This window comes from Lissotriton vulgaris, chromosome 9 (assembly GCF_964263255.1).
Source record: "Lissotriton vulgaris chromosome 9, aLisVul1.2, whole genome shotgun sequence".
Lineage (NCBI taxonomy): Eukaryota > Metazoa > Chordata > Amphibia > Caudata > Salamandridae > Lissotriton > Lissotriton vulgaris.
Window position 1 is genome coordinate 1140782164 of NC_141697.1, and position 20002 is coordinate 1140802165.

Genomic DNA, 20002 nt, shown 5'->3' on the forward strand with positions numbered 1-20002 from the left:
AGTCCCGGTGAAACGAAGAAGGTTTCCGCTCCTCTTTCTGCTCTCCAGGACAGGGGCCAATGACCAACAACCTCCGCCACTCGTATCCAGCTCTTTGAAGGAGACGCAATCAGCTGACGAGGACACGTGATCCAATCCAGAAGCCAAGGATGAAGAGTAATTAAAGGGCCAGTGCATCCCGCTCGTTCCGGTGGAAGGCTGGAAACAGAGAAGGGGATAAGGCAACAGGTAAGGGGATAATTTATCCATCCCTATAGCGGAGGAGGAGTCCGTAGGAAGCTCCTCCTCACACCCCCTTTTATTTCTCAGACTTCCAGGCAGGCTGGGCAGCAGCGAGAGTTGGGGCCGTGCAGCAGGCTTAGGCGCTGGCAGATGGAGGTGGGGGGGCCAAAGGCAGGAGCGAGACGTCCTGCGCTGATGCAGCGGACGTCACGAGCAGGAGGAGCGCCTGCACTATCGCGAGTAAACACAGCGGAATAGACTCTCTTGAGGCAGGAACTCACCGCTGATGACTCCGGCAGTTGGGTGCGCCGCCAGCTGAACGTGCTCCCGGTGTACTGGGAGACGCGTGGGCGGATGCAGGGCACAGCTGCGGAGGGCCTGGAGCCGCTCCCTGTGTATGTAGCAGTGGCAGCCACAGCAGGGGCGGGCGACGCAGGCCACAGTCGCCGACAGCGACTCAAGAAGCACAGGGCAGATCTTCCTCTGCGGGCAGGAGCGGAGCGACGCAGGTGGGATCCGCAAGCTCCCAGCTGATCGCCGAGCAGGAGGCAATGTACACATGAGGCGCGACCGGCCTCGTCGCAAATGTAGGGTGGCGCGCCACATGGAGTACAGGCGGCAGTAGCTCTCAAAGAAGGTACGCCACACCACTTTTACTTTCTTGGCCCGGAAGACCCCGAGCAGTATCCAGCTGTTTATTTATCCCCTTGAGTCGAGCCCACCCCAAGGGATGTATGGATGTGTGTAGGTGGATACATTGTAGGGTAAAGCCCGGGTGGCTCTCTACAGATGCAACCCCGAGGCTGGAACCCTGGTTTCCAGCACCAAAGTCGGCAATCTAGCCGACGGACCACATCCTCACTTTCTGAATGGCTGTAACTCATTATATATTTTATAGAAACCCCAAAGCCTTTTATTTGAAGCCACAACATTCATGTTTAATCCTCAACCTCCTATAGGGTACCTTATTGCTGTCCACATACAATGTGTTGTAAACCGTGTAACGGAGACCACTAGTACGTTACTAAATCCCAGCGTCTGCTGCCACACTTGTTTCTCTTACACCCATGCATACGTGCAGTGACACACCTGGTGTAACACAGCATGAGCGATGTCTGATGCACTCGAATAACAACAAAACACTTCTCACCTTGGCCGTATTGCACTTGCACACTTTCTGTCCATCCGTTTACTAGGGTGACATGCTTTTATTGTTCTCATCACGTTTTTAGGTCGAGCAGACCTACGCTCAATGCGTGAGCATTGAGGTGTCTGCTTCAGACCTATTGTGGCCCGTTAGTGAGAATGCCTAAAAACGGGACACCAATCTGTTACGAGCAGTTTTCCCCGCGGGAGCGCGCGTCTGACCCGCGCTTGCGCAGATCAAGTCACAGCCCCTGCTCGCACACAGCCAGCCCCCACCCCTCTGCATGCACGCATACACAGGCGCGCGTGCGCACACACACACACACACACACACAGGCGCGCGCATGCACACGCAGGCATACGACACACATACAGGCTCAATCACACACAGTCACGCACGCGCGCACACACACACTCCCCCCCTCCCCTCCCAGGCATACACACAGGCACGCACGCACTTCACTTCAGCCCTGGGCCCCACTCACCGACTGCGCTCTTCCGGCGGGCTCCTCACGGCGCGGCGCGGCTCGTCTCCTCTTCTTAATCGGGCTCGCGGACCTCGGGAGGCGGGACTTCCGGTCGGCCGCGACCTGATTCGCCGGCCGGCCAAGAGCTTCCGGGTCGCAGCGGGCAGCGCGGCGGCTTCTCTCATGCTGGAAACCGATTGATAGCAGCTCCTGGATTAGTTCGTTTTGTTCACTTTTTGCTCTTTTAAGTAAATCAGGCACGACTCGCCTCTGTGGCTTCCGGGAACATCGATTGTTCCTGATAAATGCCAAGGTGGTTCTGGAGAATCTTCTGAACTGAAAATTCTCATCACGGACTGCCGTTCCCTCTCCTCGCACCCAAAATGCTCTGGTGCTATGGAAACCAGCAACAATAACCTAGTTTAGCTAAATGCTACATCTGGGGGCTCCGAGATGTTAAGTGTCGGAAACAGGTATGTTCTCACGAATAGCAAGCAGCGGTCAGGTATCATCCGAAACATAGAGACACGGATACAAAGATGCTAATTTGGCAATTGGAGCCTTTGGGTAAGAGTGAAGACTTACTGTAGGGCTAACCGCATTGATGCAGGGGTGGGAAGGTTTCTTACTCTAATTACTTATTTGATGTTTAATTTAAGGGTCTGTAACACACTGTCCATAATACAGGTATACACAGCTCACTAACCAAAGTAATCAATTGGACTTCAAGAGTGTGCGCTGCACTCCGAGGCAGATAAGCGCTAGAAACTCTGAATCAAGGCCTGGAAGGAGCCAGCTGCATAGAGTCCTCACACGTGATTCCTGGGATAAGGGAGTACTGCAGCTCGGCCTTTTATGAAGACACCAATCGGACGGTGTCCTGCGTCTCTGGGGTCTTTCCCTGCACATTTTAAACCTTGATAAGTCGTTTTTGTTATCACGTGTATGTGTGTGTTTGTTTTTGTTGTTTTTTTTTAATTTAAACAAAGTACTTTTTTCAAAAAGGTAGTAAAACTAAATTTGACAGAGGTACAGGTTTATAAAGTTGGTGCCCCGAGACCTGCTGTGTGTCTTTGAATTCGCTTCATGTAGTTTTCTTGATACTGGAAAAATTCACAAAAGATGTTGTTGAGTTACTAATTTGGCGTCTACTATGTACACATTGTATGATCCTTGGTTAATTACTTTAGATGGGAGTCCACTTTGTTTCGTCCTTTTATAGAACTGGGAAGCCATAGAATATATCGATTTTGCAGGGTGTGAAAAAATAAAAACTCTGACTATAGAAGTCTTGTCACTTTGCGAGCACAGTGCTTGGAGCGTCAGTGGAAAGGATACAAGAGTCATTTGTACTTGGGTAGATAGAACAAGACGTGTTATGTACATATCCTAGAGCTGAGCTGCACACCAATAGGCTAAAATCAAGCCAGGTGCAGATGTTGTGTGTTGAGGCGCAACAGCAGGGGAAGCTAAGGTGGCTCACAGTACCATCACTATTTCCCTTTGGGGGTGCATTCGGATAGTCTTCCACCTTCCCTCCCTCTGGAACTTGCTGCTCTGTTAGACTTGGAACACACAGGATCATTAGAACCAGCTGTTAGACTGGGGCTACGTATGAAGTGAGACATCCCGTAAGAGAGAAACACTGTCCAGGTAGCAAGGGCTGCAGGTGAGTGGTACACTATACTGAGTCTCGCACAGTGCTTCAGTCAAAAACGTGTTTTAAATACATGGCCATCCAATTCTTGGCCTCTTTACAGAGAGGGCACAGGGCAGTGGTCCGGTATTCAAGTTGTAATTGTGATTATGTGAAAATGAGCATGATGGGTCACCCATCATTGGGGTACACAGTCTTTAAAATGACGACGAGGTGAAAGTTAAAGAAAATGCGGTGCTCGCTACATAACAGTAATTCCTAACTTTTACGCCCTACCACTTTCAAACGTCACTAGTTCTCACAGCTAGCTTCAGTCAAAGACATCACCTTAGACTTTTTTTGTAAATGACACAAAGTGACAACCTTCCACCCATATCTGCTGGTCAGATTTTGAAATTCTCACAATGCAGATGTGAAGTTAAAATGTGGATGGGAAACGTCGGACCATGTTATTCAAGCCAAGTAAAGTTGGATTAAAGGAAAACAGTGAATTTTATTTCTGTATATGACCTTTCCGAAAAGTCATAGACTTTTAATTGATCCATTTTGCACAGCCATAATGGAGGAACAATTTGCAACATAAAATAAAGATATCATCATTAGTGTAGTTTCCAATATAGTTAAGATGAAAATTTACATTCATCAAGAAGTCTGCTTTCTGTATTTAGTATTCTGCAGAGCGATCCATATGTGTTACTGGCTGGGAATAGGAAGCCTGTGCAAGGGAAATAAAGAAGGAGGGTGATTATTGATAATAGCGAATGTGCAGAGCATAATATATTTGTTAACAACATTGAGTGTAGGCCAGGACCATGACTCCTGGGAAGGAAAACATTCTGTGAGTCCTTATGCACCGCCTCACAATAAAAAATGATAATAAATAGCATATTAATCTCTGTGTATCTACATATATGGTTTGTGCCATGGTATATTTGTCATGTGCGTTTGTTTTAACTCCTGTATTTAACCAAAAGCAGGACGCAAAGGGTTGCATTTGTGCAGCAAGAAACACGTACCACTGGGTCTTAATTGTTGTCTTAAATATTTTTTAGAGAAAAAATGCATGTTAGCAAGCAGCATAGTCCAAATAGAGGTTGATGAAAACGCAGTAAATGGAGTAAGTTTACACTCCAGTGTCCTCTGTAAAGTGTACTGATTAAGGGCGTAGGATCAGGTGGGGGCTCAAAGGGGAGATTGAACTCCTCCAGATGTTTAAGAGGAGAGGTGCAAGGGACAATACCGCCACCTACTGACTTTGGAGTGGGAACGGCAGAGTAAACCGTGTATGAACATGATTCTGAGGAAATGCTGGACACCACAAAAGCCTCTTCTGAGTGCTATATCCTGCTGAGTACCCACTGTCCATTAATTATAAAAAAAATAAGCCATTGTTATTTGTAATATCAATACATCTAAGTCACGTAAATACAACATATATTGCATTACAAATGCTATAGGTGTCACATTTGTGAAAGTTAAAACTATTGGCATTGTAAATGACAAAGCTATTAATTTTGCTATTTTCAAAACCAACACATTAATAAAAAAATTGTCATTTACAATACCAATAGCTCAAACTTTCCTAATGCGAGACCTATTGCATTGCAAATGCTTGTTTACCTCAGTTCCTGCATATTATTGAAACACAACCCATATAGGCCACTTAAAGGGCTCCCATGCAAAGAAGATGGGTAGCTTGCTACTCATCCGCAAAAGGCTTATGAAATGTGCAAGACAGCAACACCTGTATTTATTTTAGGTAGGAGTTTACAGCTGTGAAACACAAATCACGCAGACTGAGCCGACATCAAACATAACCTTCTCTTATCAGAGAAACCAGGAGAGTAACTATCACAAATCACAACTGACTCAAAGGCATTGTACTTTGGCATAGTAAAATATTTTGCTTCTAGGTGGTTGCTGTTGTGTATAAATCTAGCATTGCTTATTAAGAGCATTGGGAAATTACAAGCATGCGGCTAAAAGACATTTTGACTTTTATTCACAATATGGTGAATGTCTTTATAGTCTTATGCATAAGGGAAAGTATTACTTTGTTGCTTGTAAAACCGTATCCAAATCCTGCAATTGAGGTTACCAAATTAAACCTGCGCTTCTGTTCACACTTTTTGTACACCTAGTACAGGTATCTCTGTTGATAACACAGTTTATGTGCACCTGGTTGCAGGGTGTACTGTTACAATGCACGAGTGGCGCTGATTAACTAACAAGATACATTGTTATTTGCTGTCGACAAAAGGGGATGCGATAGACCCAACATAAATATGAACTAATGTAATTCTCATTCAGTCTATGCGTCGGGGACCTAAATCTCTAATAAATCAACCTCCGTAGATTTGACTGGGTAGAATAAAGACCATTTGACTTTGACTGGGAAGCAAATTATGTAAATGCATTAATTTTAATTATTTTGTTGGGTCTGTAGAGTTAGATAACAGGTTAGCGAATGACTAAAGAAATTATCCCATTGTCTTACTCTAATCGTTGTTTGCTGAAGGTTGCAACACTGGATTCAGCAGCGCATATCCTAGTGCTTGGTTCAGTAATGGGAGGAGCATATACTGAGCCACGTCTGTAAGAACAGCAGGGTGTTTTAATGCGGCAACAGTGATGCTGCTCATTGTCGCTCCGGTTCACATGGTCACGGAGAGCGGGTCGATTTTAGTCAATGTTTCCTCGTTTCCAAGTTGCTCAACGCCTTCTCCACAGACTAACCAATAAACGTTATATAATAATGCTGCGGCTCTTTTCTGTAAACGGATCAGCCATTTTCGGGCAGACCTGTAGGTTTCTGTTCCATTCAACGGTACTTTTACTTCAATATTTGTAAAAGTCGTATAATAGTCCGTCCCTTTGGCGGCAGAGCCGGTAGGATATACTCTTCAAATGTATTTTAATAAGAGGAAATACACGTCCACTGGGATTCATGATAACAGTTATGTCCAGAACTTTGGAAAACACAATACATCGATAATCTACTCTTGCGGTGCACTACTTTTAAGGAAGATTCCTTTAATTTAATCTAAATGGATAGCGCGTAAAACCCACCGCCGACCTTTCAGGCAGCAATGCATATGAATGGTACCTTGCCTACTAAGTTCTTTTTAAGGTTTGGAAAAAAAGCGCTATGACTGTCAAACTGTCCGCGGTACTCCAGCGAGTAATGTTCTAAAAGGACAATGTATTTGCTTGTTAAGCAATAACTGCAACGCCTCTCGCAGCGCTTCATATCTCGCTCGCTGTTCGGATAAAGACACAGAAAAGGGACGACTGTTGGTAACGCCCCTTAAGGGACCAGAACGTTTCAGGTCTACGAAGGCGCGGCCATGTCTAAAAGTCGTTTGTGTTGTGTTCAGTGCGAAGGTTTGTTGACAGAAATGTAGAAATAACAAAATTAGTGATCACTGTCCTTCTTTGGATAACCTAGTAAAAAAATACCATGTTTTTTCTCCATTTATTATTTTGAAAATGAAACCGTACACTATAAAATAAATCCTGATCTAGTACGTATGCGTCAGAACGATGAGAGAAATTCTCATTTGAAGACGACTCATTAAGCATTGCCGCTTATTTCATGTCAGCCAGGAGAGTCTACGCCACTGACGCTGCTTTGCTCAGCCAGCCCTCTCTCCGCGTCGACCGCCTGCCTCCGCGCCGCTGAAGTGGGCTGGCCTAGGAGCTAACACGGCGCCGAGCTGCGGGTAGTAAACAGTCTCTGCAGCTGCACAGAAGGGAGCGTGGCAGCCAGGAGTGTCAGTAGGAGCTTCACTGCATAGGCGAGGATGGCGATGTCACCACGGGAGCTCACGCAGAACCCGCTGAAGAAAATATGGATGCCTTACAACAACGGGCTGCCCGGGAAGCACACATCGCAGAGGAAGGGTGAGTGGCTGGGATCTGCCTTACTTGAGAATGTGAAGTTTAATACTTTAAGGGTCTCATGCCCCCCCCCCCCCCGCCTCCCCTAGGTATTTAGGGACGCTGTTCCAAGTCCCGAGCTTTACACCTACATACCGTTGTCTTAAGGTTGTATTCGTGTTCAGATAGCGCTTACAACCTCTTGCGAGGAATGGAAACGCTTGTTTTGCGGCGAGTAGGACGCTACTCCAGAACTCCAGATTAGTGATTAGTATATGTTTTGTGTTGTTTTTTCTTGTGCGTTACTGGTGTATTGTTTAAGGATTGTGGTTTTAATGTTTTGTGTTTAGAAGAGTTTGGATAGGTAAAGAATGAAAGGAGTGGATTTGAAAAGGGGAAGTACTAAGTTGTTTTGTGGTTTAAAGGAGGGGTGAAAGATTGAGAAAGATGTTTTGGAGTTCAAAGTACTATGAGGATTGAGATTAGTCAGACGGAGAAGGGCTGGGAAGGGCATATTTTTTAAATATAATTGTAAAATGCAATATATATACATAACGAATTTGTAGCAGCGATCTAGACTGTGCAGAGGCACAAGATCAATGTAAGGTGCGATTACTGAGATTTGGTTATCAATTAAAAATGGTTGAAGAAGCTATTAAAAAGCCAGTGATCCAAATAGATCTTCAATCAGAAAAGATCAGGTTGATCAAAAGAAAACTAAAAGTAGTGTGACCCGTCTAATTGTCAAGTATTGCAGGCAACACAAAAGTATTCGCAAAATAATTAGCAAATATTGGGGTGTCATTACTAGTGATCCTATACTTGGTGGTACAATGGCATCTTCACCCAGCATTACATATAGAAAAGCAAAGTCTCTTGCTGATCATTTGGTAACTAGCAGTCCGGAGGTGAGAGTAAACAAAAATTGGTTAAATAGCAGAAAAGGCTTTATAAAATGCTCAACTTGCAAAGCCTGCAAATTTGGAGAGAGTAGAACTCAATATACAATTCCTCTCCGTACTAATCCGGTAACTATAAAGAGCAAGTTAACCTGCAAAACAGAGTACGCCGTATATGTGCTGGAGTGCCCTAGTGGCCTGCGCTATGTGGGCAGCACTAAGTTGCAGGTTCACATGTGGGTGCTCTAGCACATTAGGGCCATAAATAACGGCAATGCGGCGTACCCTGTAACGAGACACTTTGGAGAAGTACATGATGGTAATGTCTCAGGCCTGAGATATTATGTCATAGACACGGTACTACCGCGGAGAAGAGGCGGTAACTGAGAAGCTGAATTGAGAAAATTGGAAACTAGGCACATAATTTTGTTTGACTGTAAAATGCCTAATGGGTTAAACACCAGTGAGGATTTTTACACGTATCTTCACTAATGTTGTTTTCAAGTTAAGAACAGTATTAATACAGCTGCCTCCTCTCCTCTCTACAAAATAGAAGGAATTTCATGATTTTAATTTTACTAATCTTGTTTATTATTCAAATTCACACAGGGTAAACACTCATCTACACATTTATTTTTTTGTAAGTAGTCCCCGTTTAGTGATACTTGCTGGTTTCAGTAATGGATTTTTTTCTTACAATACGTAAGTGAAGAATGTGTAGGGATCTGATTAAAAGTAAGAAATACTAATGACCAAAATAAGTATTCACTTATGTGTAAATATATATACAAGAATTGGATCCTTTCAAAACTATAGCAATGTAGTGCATTTTGTGTATCTGTTCTGTGCAATATAATATAATGATGGGTATCATAAATAGAAAGAGTGGAATCTGATTTGTGTATATATTTTTCTATGCAAATTTTCATTTAAAAATTGTGTATGGATAAATGATATCTATGGATGTATAGTTTGTGTAAATAGAATGTTTTAAGATATTTTTATAAATGTGGAAATATATTTATTTATATATATATATATATATATATATATATTTTAATAATTGGATAGATATTTATGTTTATCAATTTAGATATTTATTAGATGTATCTATGTTGAAATTTATGTAACACAAATTGTAACTATATGAAATTACCATTTGGCACAGACTGATTAGCTTTTGGATAACTACAGCATTTATGCAGTTATAAAATCGGAGTATTGTTTCCATGTCTATGAATGAGGCATAGGAAGGAAAGGGGAAGTACTGAACGCACTGGCACTTTAAAAGGGAGGTGACCCCAAACACATGTCATGTGATCAAGGCCCTACGTGGGCTGAAACGCGTGGTGGTGGTGTTGGGCTTAACAAAATAAATAATTGCACTATCTATCTGGGTTTGCCTTGTCTATTTTACCTGCCTGAATGTATGGTTGGTGGACTAACTTTGGAGATATATATCTCTATCTCTTGTTAAAGTTTTACCTGACTAATTACGTTCCTCTATATAAGTCTCCATATGTATATAGAAGCTGCAATATTTACACGGTCTGCTGTGCACATTTTTCATGTCATACATTTTTATGGTTTATCTAATTACTTTGGTAAAAACAAAATAAGACTAAAACTCTGAAAGGATTATCAGACGAAAGTCCGAAATGGGTAAGCAGTGCCAGTGATGAACTGGAGGAAGGCTGTGATTTTATCTCCTCTTGACAGTCGCTTCACGAGGAGCTTGAGTATTTAGTCAGGCCTTTCAAAATCATAAAAATGTTACCAGACCTGTAGGTCTAGTGACATGAATCATCTACTCAACCTAATGTCCTTGATTCAAAAACTGGTTTCAAATTGTGTAATCCCAGGAAAACATTTTGTTTAACAGAGCTGCCTTTTTCTTCATAATCACATATGAGTGCACCTTCAAGTATGCAAATTCAGCAATTCTCTACAAAGACCTCTGTTGTTTGATTTAATAGGCTAAACTTTTGCTCCAAGTATAAGAATCTAGCCCTCAAATAGGGTAGACATGACCCCTGACTTGCCTCTTAGGTCATTGGTAGCATTGTCATCCGGGTGGGGGCGGGAATCTTTTTTTAGGTTCATCCCCCAGACTTCCTCCAGTCTTCCTTTTTATTCTTTGTACAGTATGATTGTCAGGCAGTTCACTGTACAAAATCCTCTAACTTTGCAAGTCAAAGAAAGAAAAGTAAACACCAACCTCCTGGGTAACAGCATATTGTAAGAAGATATACGCTGACATTGGACCTCTGTCTCTGAACCCAGAGTAACTGACAAGATAAAAACAAGATTTAAAGGTATCTTTATTGCTCATTCTCTTTCTTAGTGAAAAGAACACCTGCTCTTTGTCAACTCGCTAGAATGGGCCAATAAGCCCTAAAAATATCTCGCCCTGATAAAATCTGATTTGCCATAGCATTTGGGCGAATGGCTTTCTCGAGGCCTAATTTGGTGGCTGCGAAATCAGCAAATTACCCAAAGCCAGGATGTAATATCTAGAATGCAAATGGAATCCCAACTCCCAGGTGATGGATGAGATGACAAGATGGCTGTAGGAGCAGGGGAAATGCAGTTTATTTTAAATGGAGTGGGAGGGGTGGAAACCTATCACCAGGGGATATTGAAAGTAAACTTAGAGAAAGTAAATAGTCAGTGAAGGGGACAGTTGCATATCCCACCTGAATGGCGCATCACCAAGGGGCACAGGGAAATCATGATTGTATGAATATATATTCATTAGTATATATCTATGACCAGCGTTTGTTAAGGGAGCATACCCCACACCCAAAACACAAAGGACTAACAATCAAGTCCCACAGAAGTATAGCTTTAAAGGAAAGGTGTCTGATCAGAGACTGCTAAGCATTCTTAGTTTCCAGTTACATTTTGAATGGTTTATTACAAGGTACTGAAATTTGTGGATAATGTTTGAAAAGGGCCTATGTTAACTCAGTATTTCTTTATCTTTTGGCACAGACCTGGCTGTTGCCAGCCACTCACAAATTCAGAATATGAAAAGCGTTTCCTCATGCAGCCACTCCAGAGATTTTCCTTTCATATCCTCATACCGATTTAGTTCCCTCATAAAACGTGAAAAATACTTGCACACATTGTTTTCATAGGGGATGATTTACTGATACTTAATGATAAAGCCTAGCCTTGCCTATTCGATGATTATTTTTCTATTGTAATATACCAATTGCAGTCAAAACTATAGGGCACAGTTCTTTTATTGTTTGTGGCAGCGATCAGAATCGCTGACTCTTCACTCGAGTGTTTTTTGGCTTTTTTTCTATTAACCAGATACAGCAGGTTCCATAAAAGTGTGTTGGTCAATGGCAACGATCAATAATGGAGGACATGTGCCTACTCTACAAGTTAAAAACACAAATTTTATTTGTGTGGTCGTTTGTAGAGAAACATATGTTATCCTTGTTGTCTCTTTTACCAGTTTGTCTCCATCTTGTCACTATCCATGCATTGGAAACCATGGCAAAGTCTTCAAATAGTTATACATATTCATGTATATTCCATCTCTTTAAAAGATGGACACTACATGGTAATGTTATTATTAAAAAGGCTTGGTGAGACCATGATAAACCAAATGCACCACAAAGCCTGATTTTCTAAATGTATGTATTTCCCCCTTCCTGGTCTGCAGCCAGTGGTCAAGAGGACTGAATATGTATTTCTGCCGTAGCAATAGGTTGGCGGAACAGATTTCTTAATCCTTCCTTCGAATACGTTGCTGGAAGCTCATTACTCTTCAAGGTTCAGCCTGGTGGTATGAAGAATAGCTATAAATTGCTAATGTAAACGAAAAGTACATGCGCTTCTCTGCTAAGATTGTGAGTTTATAAAGGAGATAAGTTTGGCATGAGGCCACCCTCTTCGGGCCATTTGTCCCAATGAGATGAAGTTCACAGTGTACCCATCATCAGCGGAGTGACTGAGGCCCACCTGTGCGGCTATGGAAACGCCCCTATGAGAAGAGAAGTTGATCGCATCCTATGACTTTGTAACTGCTGTTTTTAAGCTTGCAGTAAAAAAATTATTACCCACGGGAGAACCAAACTGAGCACTTGTACTGCAGAGGTATTCATTTCCATAATTACTATAAGGATGTGGTATCTTTACCAGAAGAGAGGCAGTATTTACTGATAATTCATTCCACAAAACTATTCCCCCATGGGCCGAACTTTTCTATTTCGGCATTTCATCCGCTGGAGGATTTATTATCAACTTCTATTTGGCTGTGAGATTCTGTTTTTATTTATGCTAATACAAATAATACTTATGCTTACTTTGGAATGTTTCTTTATGTAACCCTGTTACCATGGATAAATAACTTCTGAAAGATAAATGTGCAGTTTTTTACCTAGTGTTTGTGAAACCTTTTTCAAAGAAAAAACTATTTTGGCACAATGTTTGCAGTTTGCAATTTGATTCAGTTTTCACTACAATCAGAATGTGAAAAGCTTGCGCCACTGATTTTGTTTTTGTTCCCTTTGTGTATTTTAATATCCTAGACAATCAAATCTAGGGTGGTTGTGGCAGCACTATTTATGTAAATTCCTTTCCTTTTGAAAGGTTTCTTCATGTCAATATTATATACCATACTTAAGTTTTAGAGCAACAGATGAAGGTAGCAAGCACATGAATAAGTTATCTTCATCGCTGCCTCATACATTTTTTCCAGAGTGTAGTAAGTTTCCTAAGATCCCAGATTCTATTCTTATTATTGAGGGCCCCGTATCAACATTTTGAGACCAAGGAATGAAGATGTAGGTTTTCACTTTAAAGATGTATGGTGCCGCACCTGTATGTCCTTAGTAAGCAGGACTTTGATCAGTGTGTGACTTATAAATATTATCTTGGTCTCTTGATCTAGATAAAGGGTAAGCAAATCACTGCCCTTGTGAGGTCCCAGTAAACATCAGGACTCGTCTGTAGTTATTGCAATTTTGTAGTGGGCAAATTCCATCGGGGAAGCGCCAAGATTTCATGTGTTGGACTTCGTTGGACTTGTGGTAAACAGTGACCAATGGGTATCCGATTTGCAGTCAGTGCTTCTAGATTTGAGGGTGACTGAGTGAGCATTCCGCTGTGGGAGAAGGTTTTGGCGAATTGAGTAAACCGGGTTTTCATTTGTTGGGTAAAGGGTGCTTTGGTACTTACGTAGCATTTTTTTCCCCTTTAATTTATATAGCACAAACTTGACCGGTATCCGAGCGCTTTACATGAGTACCAGTTGCATTACAAAAGGACTCATTCATTTTTGGTAGACGCCGGGAGATAGTGATTTGCCCATGATCACAGGATGTTGAGCGTCATTGCAGAGACTCTAATCCGGTTCCCCAGATTAGAGATTGACCGCCCTAGCCGTTAGGCTACATCCTCTCCCCTAAATATTTAACCTCCTAAAGATGGTTTACTGAGGGCATCAATATGTATTTAAAAAAAATCTCCCCTGAATTTGGTGTTCTTGGTGCAGCCATTCAGGCTCTAGCTGAGCCGCAAAAAAGGTAAGCTGGAACTTAAATCTGTTCCACAAGAGCATGTCTTTTGTGTTCAGGGCACCATCACACCATCCTCTTCCTAGTTGACACAGCAGCTGGGTCCTTCCACAGCATCAGGTCTAGTCATGTTCATGAGGGTCACAGTACTACAGGGTTTTGAAATCAGCCCGCAGTGCAGATGGCCTTTTCTGAAGTCAGCCGTTGTGGGTGGAAATGGATGCAAATGTTTAGCATAGTATGGTTCAAAAGAGCCCGTATATTTTCACATTTGTGGTTTCTGGAGGCAACACTGCAGCCTTATTGGTGGTTCTTCCACGTTTTGAAATGCATGTGTTTGTCTGTTTGATTTAAATGGCATATTCCCTCGCGTTTTAACACATGAAATGAAGGAGCGAGGTGCCCTTTGTCTGGGCAGATAGCTTCTAGGACATTACACTTAATATTTTGTTTAAATCTCCGCATCGACTGCCTCTGGTATTCTTTGCAGATCCAAAGAACACAGTGATTTCTTGAAGGCCTTAATCAGGGCTTATTTCACTCTTTGTGAAACCAGTAAAATAAGGATAGAAATGCGATTTTATGTTTTGGTGCCCATCTGATAGTGGATGTACACATTTCTCATGATTCTATCCAAGTTAGTGCCAATTCTTGTGTTTGTGAAGCAGGCTGAAACGGATAGTGGTTCTGAGCAGCAGCTTCCCTTGTCACGCCTGTGCAGTCCGAGCTGGTTTTGCAAACATCCTGATGAGTCATGAGATTCTGGCGCGCAGGTAATGTTTCCAAGAACCGTGCATTGATACTTCTGCTGTCGCATAACAGAAAAGGGACACAGTGTCGAGTGAAACTGAGCAGCGAGTAACCTCTGGTAATGGTGGTTCTCCGCGCAATGTTTTAGCTGTTAGTTGGATACTAGTACTGCTGCCTGGCTGTTTTTCTGTTTGCACTTTTGAAGATTGGTTTCAAATGTACTCTTTTGTTATTTTTATTCTTTTCAGTGAGCAGGTGGGATTTCATTTGTACAAATTAGCTCACTCTACCCCCAATCTGCTTGTAAAGCTTTGCCTGAGTATTGACCCAATATTTATTTTTTAGCAGTTTATTTATTAACAGTTTCATATCCTCTTCAGCGTGGCGCGAATTTTTCGCGCTGTGCTGAAGATTTGAAAAACGGGTGTGGTTATGACGGAACGGTTTCGTCATCAGCACAGCCCAACCGACGCTGATGACGGAACCGTTCCGTCATAAGCATCGAAGAGGTTAAAGCACCTAACACTCCCTTGCGAGTGTCGGTGTTTTGCAAATTGAACAGTACAGAAAATGTAGAACGACATAAGTAATAAGAGTGTACAAAAATAGAACACAATTAAGAATGACTAGTTATATGGAAAAACGTAAAACTGAGATTAATCCAAACACATCTGCACAGTTTCTTAAAATTACAAACAATTGTTGACAATGCTGCTAAATTCTGGCTAAGAGAAAAAAAAATTGCGCTGGAACTGAAGATGGAATATTAGGTGACTGATCTTTTTAAAAAAAGCTTTTCATCAGTTGGGGTCTGTATCCTCGGGAGTATAGAATTCCAGGTTTTGAAAGCATTCCATCTGGAGGATTGTGAGGGTGTTCTCTTTTTAATGAGAGAGTTTTCCAGTACAAGAATGTCAAACCCTTAAAAGGAAGTTAAGGCTATAGGCAATTTTGTTGTTGCTGCATAAGTTGTGTGTGTGTGTGTGTGTGTGTGTGTGTACTTGCATAAGGTTATAGCTTTAGTGGGTAGCCACTGTACTGTGATAAGAACAGAGGTTGTGTGATCAAAGTAGACTGTAAGGTGTATCCTGGGTATTCTCATAGACCACCAAAAATCAGACTACGGATTGAACTGTGGTTTTACATTTTGCTTCTGAGGTGAATTATTTAACTCCTCGAAGGCAACTGTTTTTAAGAATTTAACTCTCACAAGAAAATAGATTTAGCGATGTTTTATATATTTTAAATGTACCTTTTTATCCTTTTCTTCTGTATATAGGCATTGCTTGCGCTCATGTCACTTTACATTCAGCTGCTATGAACTATGAATCACTATGTATATATTATGTAAATATTCTCCCTGTGTTATTTAACTTTTCTGTACGTGTAACCTCTGAAATGTATCCTGTGTCTTTTTATGATTTTTTAAAAATCGAATAAAAGTGATTGACTGACTGACTGAACTCCTCGAAGTATGATTTTGAGCAATTATCAATTTGCCTTGTTGTGACCTTTTAGGTAATTTTTTGCCCCTTGTCAAATGCGAATGCCTGGTATCTAGTGCTTTCAGGTAACATTGACTTGGTTGAGCTGAAAGAAGTAGATAGGGGCCCTCTTGTCCACATAGCTCAGTGTCAGTGTTTCACACATTAAAACGATCCAATTGGAGCAGAAATGTGCAAAACTAGACCATGGGTACCCACAAACATTTCCCTGAGGACCAAAAGGTATGGTCTGTTGCATGCCTGAGGGCCGCATTGTGGGGGTCATATGTGGTGTAAGGTGGGCGTAGCGGAAAGCGGATCACATGGCTTCTGTCTGCTACCTACGCTATAACATCATGCGCAAAGAATGAAAGACGGAGCCTTAACTTTTGATGTAAAACTTGAGATACTCATCTAATGGCTGAATTGCACATTGTAAAAACAGAAATCCTGGGAGCAGTCTCGGCTTCCTCACTGGACTTGACCAAATTGTGCGATCCTAGGCAGTTGTTTTATTTCTCGTTGCCTTCCTTTTCTTTATTACCTCATATGAGAGCACCTTCAAATACACAAGTTCGGGATGGCTGCTGTACAAAACCTTCTCTTGCCTTTTGATTTTATAAACCATGATGTTGTTCCATTTATAACAGCCGAGGCGCCACAGAGGTGCACCTGACAAATGACTAGCCTCTTGATTCACAAATGCTCACAGAGAGGGAGGGCATTTTTGCCCTCTCCCCCCATCAGTCCTGATTCTCTTCTGTGAGCCCCTTCCCGATCGGATACGCGCTCCTGTAGGGATAAGCTCCGGCATATGTGCCCCAAGTTTAGTCCGGCGGCCCTTTTCCTTGTTGCAGCTGCGGGGGAAGGCTGGAGCACCTGCACGGTTCCGCCTGGTGCTTCTACAGCCCACACCTAATCAGGGTCCACATAAGGTGTTCCAAAAGGCCACCAGAAAGCCGCAAATCAGCAGCGGGCTCATGCAGCGTTCACTAATAGTGCCACTGGCTGCCCTGGTATCCAGCCGTTGCTCGTGGTGTAGGGGTAACTACCCCGTCAATGCCATCTGAATGATAACAGATTTCAAGTTACCCCCGAGCTATCAATCTGCCCTCTTGCTTGGCAGACTGCCCCCACCCTCAAGGACCTATCCCCAAGAACCCACTGATGATATTTTTGCCATGGCGGAAATTAAAGTTGATCTGAGAAAACTGTTTTTATTTTGGTAAATTAGTAGCAAAGGGTTTTTGGGTATTCAAGAAGCCAGTGGTTATAGGATCTGGAACATCCTGCTCCCGGCAATCCGAATGAACCCTTCAATCACTTCCTTTAAAAAAAGAAGTCAAACTACTTTTAATGAACAAAATACTACCCTGATCCCAGTTCTTGAGCGAGTTGGGTACCAACCAGATGCAGCTCACCTACCAGGATCTGTACTGAACTCTAAGCATGAATGGCTAACACACTCTTGAATACCTTCTGGATCTACACGAGTACTGATAACATTTAGGTTCTCCTGTTGTCTACTCATATTTATGTTCCTAGCTCTCACTCTATTTGATGGAACATTTGTAATGCACCCTGATACCCTTCCAGGTCTAGTTTATGCTATATAACACTTTAGAAATAATAATAATGATGTTATGATTGATGTCATTGATGGGTCATCAAAATGCTATGGGGAAGGCATGTTTACACTGCACATCACAACTGGCAGTGATATGTAGCTTTTAATTTATAATCGCCTTTCATTCAACTGGTGCTTCTTTAATAAGTATTATAGATTTTTGATACACTGTTAAGAACCGATCATAGTGCATAACTGAAATTGCCTCTAACTCAAGGCTTTTCGTTGAATATATTTATCCAATCCTGTAAGAACCTTTGGAAACACTTGGTTAAACATATCACCGTTTATTATAGAACTTGAATCATCTCATTAGTCCTCCTTTGGGTGCTTCATTGGTATATATGCAAACCACGTGTAAGCTGCATTGTATTCTAGGGTGTGCAGCTTACAAGTCGCAGATTACACGAGCAGCGCCTACTCCACATTTAACTTTTTGGAGACAGCAAAAATGAGACCTATTCACTTGGATAACAGGGACTCATTTTAGCTTCGGTATCAAGTGCCTAAATTTAGGAAGCAAGTTTTGTATAAAACGAGAAGATATTAGGTTTGCTACCTTTTTTATTTTTAATCACATGCTTTTAAATTCTTTGAACTTCAGCAAGTGATTGTGTTGCGTATATCTCTATATGTATTTGAGATTCGGTTTAATGACCGGAAGTAAGTACGAAAAAACCTATTCACAAGAAAATAGTTTCTAAGACAAATGTGGATAACCCCATTTAAAAGCAGCTGTCCAGTTCCCAACCCTACATAACTATTAATTGGCCTGGAGGGTGCTGCAAAAGGTGGCATTAGACACAATGAAAGCAGATGAAAATATGAGTGTTGCAGTTGAATTTAATTATTTGGTGGTTTTTCACACCCAGTGCCCAGATTTAATGCGACAGACTGGTTTAAAGACCGCTGTAATGCATTTAAGCCTCGGGAATGAATCGGTGTAATTTCATGTAGTCTCTGCTTTGAAGGTTTGTTTGTCTTCTGGCTTGTGTGGTTTCGCGACCTTCTCGCCTGCTGAGCAGCTGTGCTGGGAACCTTGTTGCCTTTTCCGACATGTGCATATGGCTTGTGGAAGGGGGCTGACTCAGAGTTCAAGTCCAATCAAGCTGTCCAATTATCGCGAGACGTCAGCATTGCAGCCGCATGGCCATTGATCCTGGCTGGTGAAGTGATTGGCGGTCTCAGCGAATCATTGATTGCATTCATGCTGCAAGCTGTGCCCCCTAAGAAGCTACTGTCAGGAAATTACGTTTGTTACTTTAAAACATATTTTCAACTGTTTCCGACTAGCGAATATGAGGTTCGTCTTGTCTGTGTAACATTTCTTGAATACCAATCAGTTTCCCGGCTTCCCAAACTGGAGAGCTTCATACTTCTTAAGCAATCGATGTAACGGAATAATAAATGTTTTTGAACAGTTACAAATAGTTGCGAAATCCAGCCTTGCAGCACTTCATAAAACCATTCTGAAAACACAAGAGACTGAAATACTCTGGTCTCCAAGCACATTAAAGTGCGTAGCAGGATATTGAGGTTGAAGGGTTAAGCAAAGAGATACTTTAGTTGTAAAGATTACCATCGTACTCTGTTATTTTTTATTTTTTTATTTATAACAGTTAGCTGGTGATTGGGGAAGCACCCATTGTAGAGCCAGAATATAGTAATATAAGTCTGCTGCTGTAACTGTTGTTAATGGCTGTTAACCTGAGTTATAGACCTGTGCTGCAAGTGCCCTCTTTTAAGAGTGCCCCTTGTCCTATCCCACAAACATCTCTACAGTCCCTGTGGATTCGTGGTTGTTGTAGGGATGAGTGCTAGGAGTTGGGGGTGGAGGAGTTATTAGGGTATGTTCGAACCCCCAGTTCAGCTCTGATTATTTTTCCTACCTGGGCAGTCATGATGGTGTCGGGTGGAAGTTGCTACCTTTAGCTCAGGTCTGCATGTTAAGAATAGAAAATGAATGGTTTCTCATAGGGCTTGGCGGTGTTTTTTTACAGACTTATGCAAGACCTAGTACACCTGAGACTAGATAACCAGTAAGGAAACCACAATTAAAGAAGACTGCCATTCATCCCAATGTTTCTCTTGATGAGTTAGCGCTCTGAAGTGATCACAGCATGACATTTAGAGCTCTATAGAACATAATTAGCAAGATATATAAAGGGTCACAATTTCCCAAATGCAGGAGTACCGCATGCATCTACTGAGACTTAATCATGACTTCGAAGTAGGCCACGCATTGACATGAGCTTTCTTCTTTGGAAGATGCTTTGGTGTCCAAACTAGACATAAGCATTACCTTTTTTAAAGCATATTTAATTATACCCCCACGTA

At 42.1% G+C, this 20002-nt stretch overlaps 1 protein-coding gene across 5 annotated transcripts in view; it reads left to right on the forward strand.

Moving 5' to 3' along the window:
• PFKFB4 (6-phosphofructo-2-kinase/fructose-2,6-biphosphatase 4) overlaps window positions 1-20002 on the forward strand; it is a 290956-nt gene that overhangs the window by 135855 nt on the left and 135099 nt on the right. Inside the window, exon 1 of one of the 5 annotated variants that reach the window (XM_086939176.1) lies at window positions 7170-7395. The exons of 3 other annotated variants lie outside the window; for them this stretch is intronic. In XM_086939176.1, the coding sequence (XP_086795302.1) occupies window positions 7296-7395 (100 nt within the window). In that variant the 5' untranslated portion in view covers window positions 7170-7295. Of the gene's footprint in view, window positions 1-7169; window positions 7396-20002 lie in introns of those variants that run through there. One more of the 5 variants, XM_086939177.1, reaches the window with a different exon arrangement.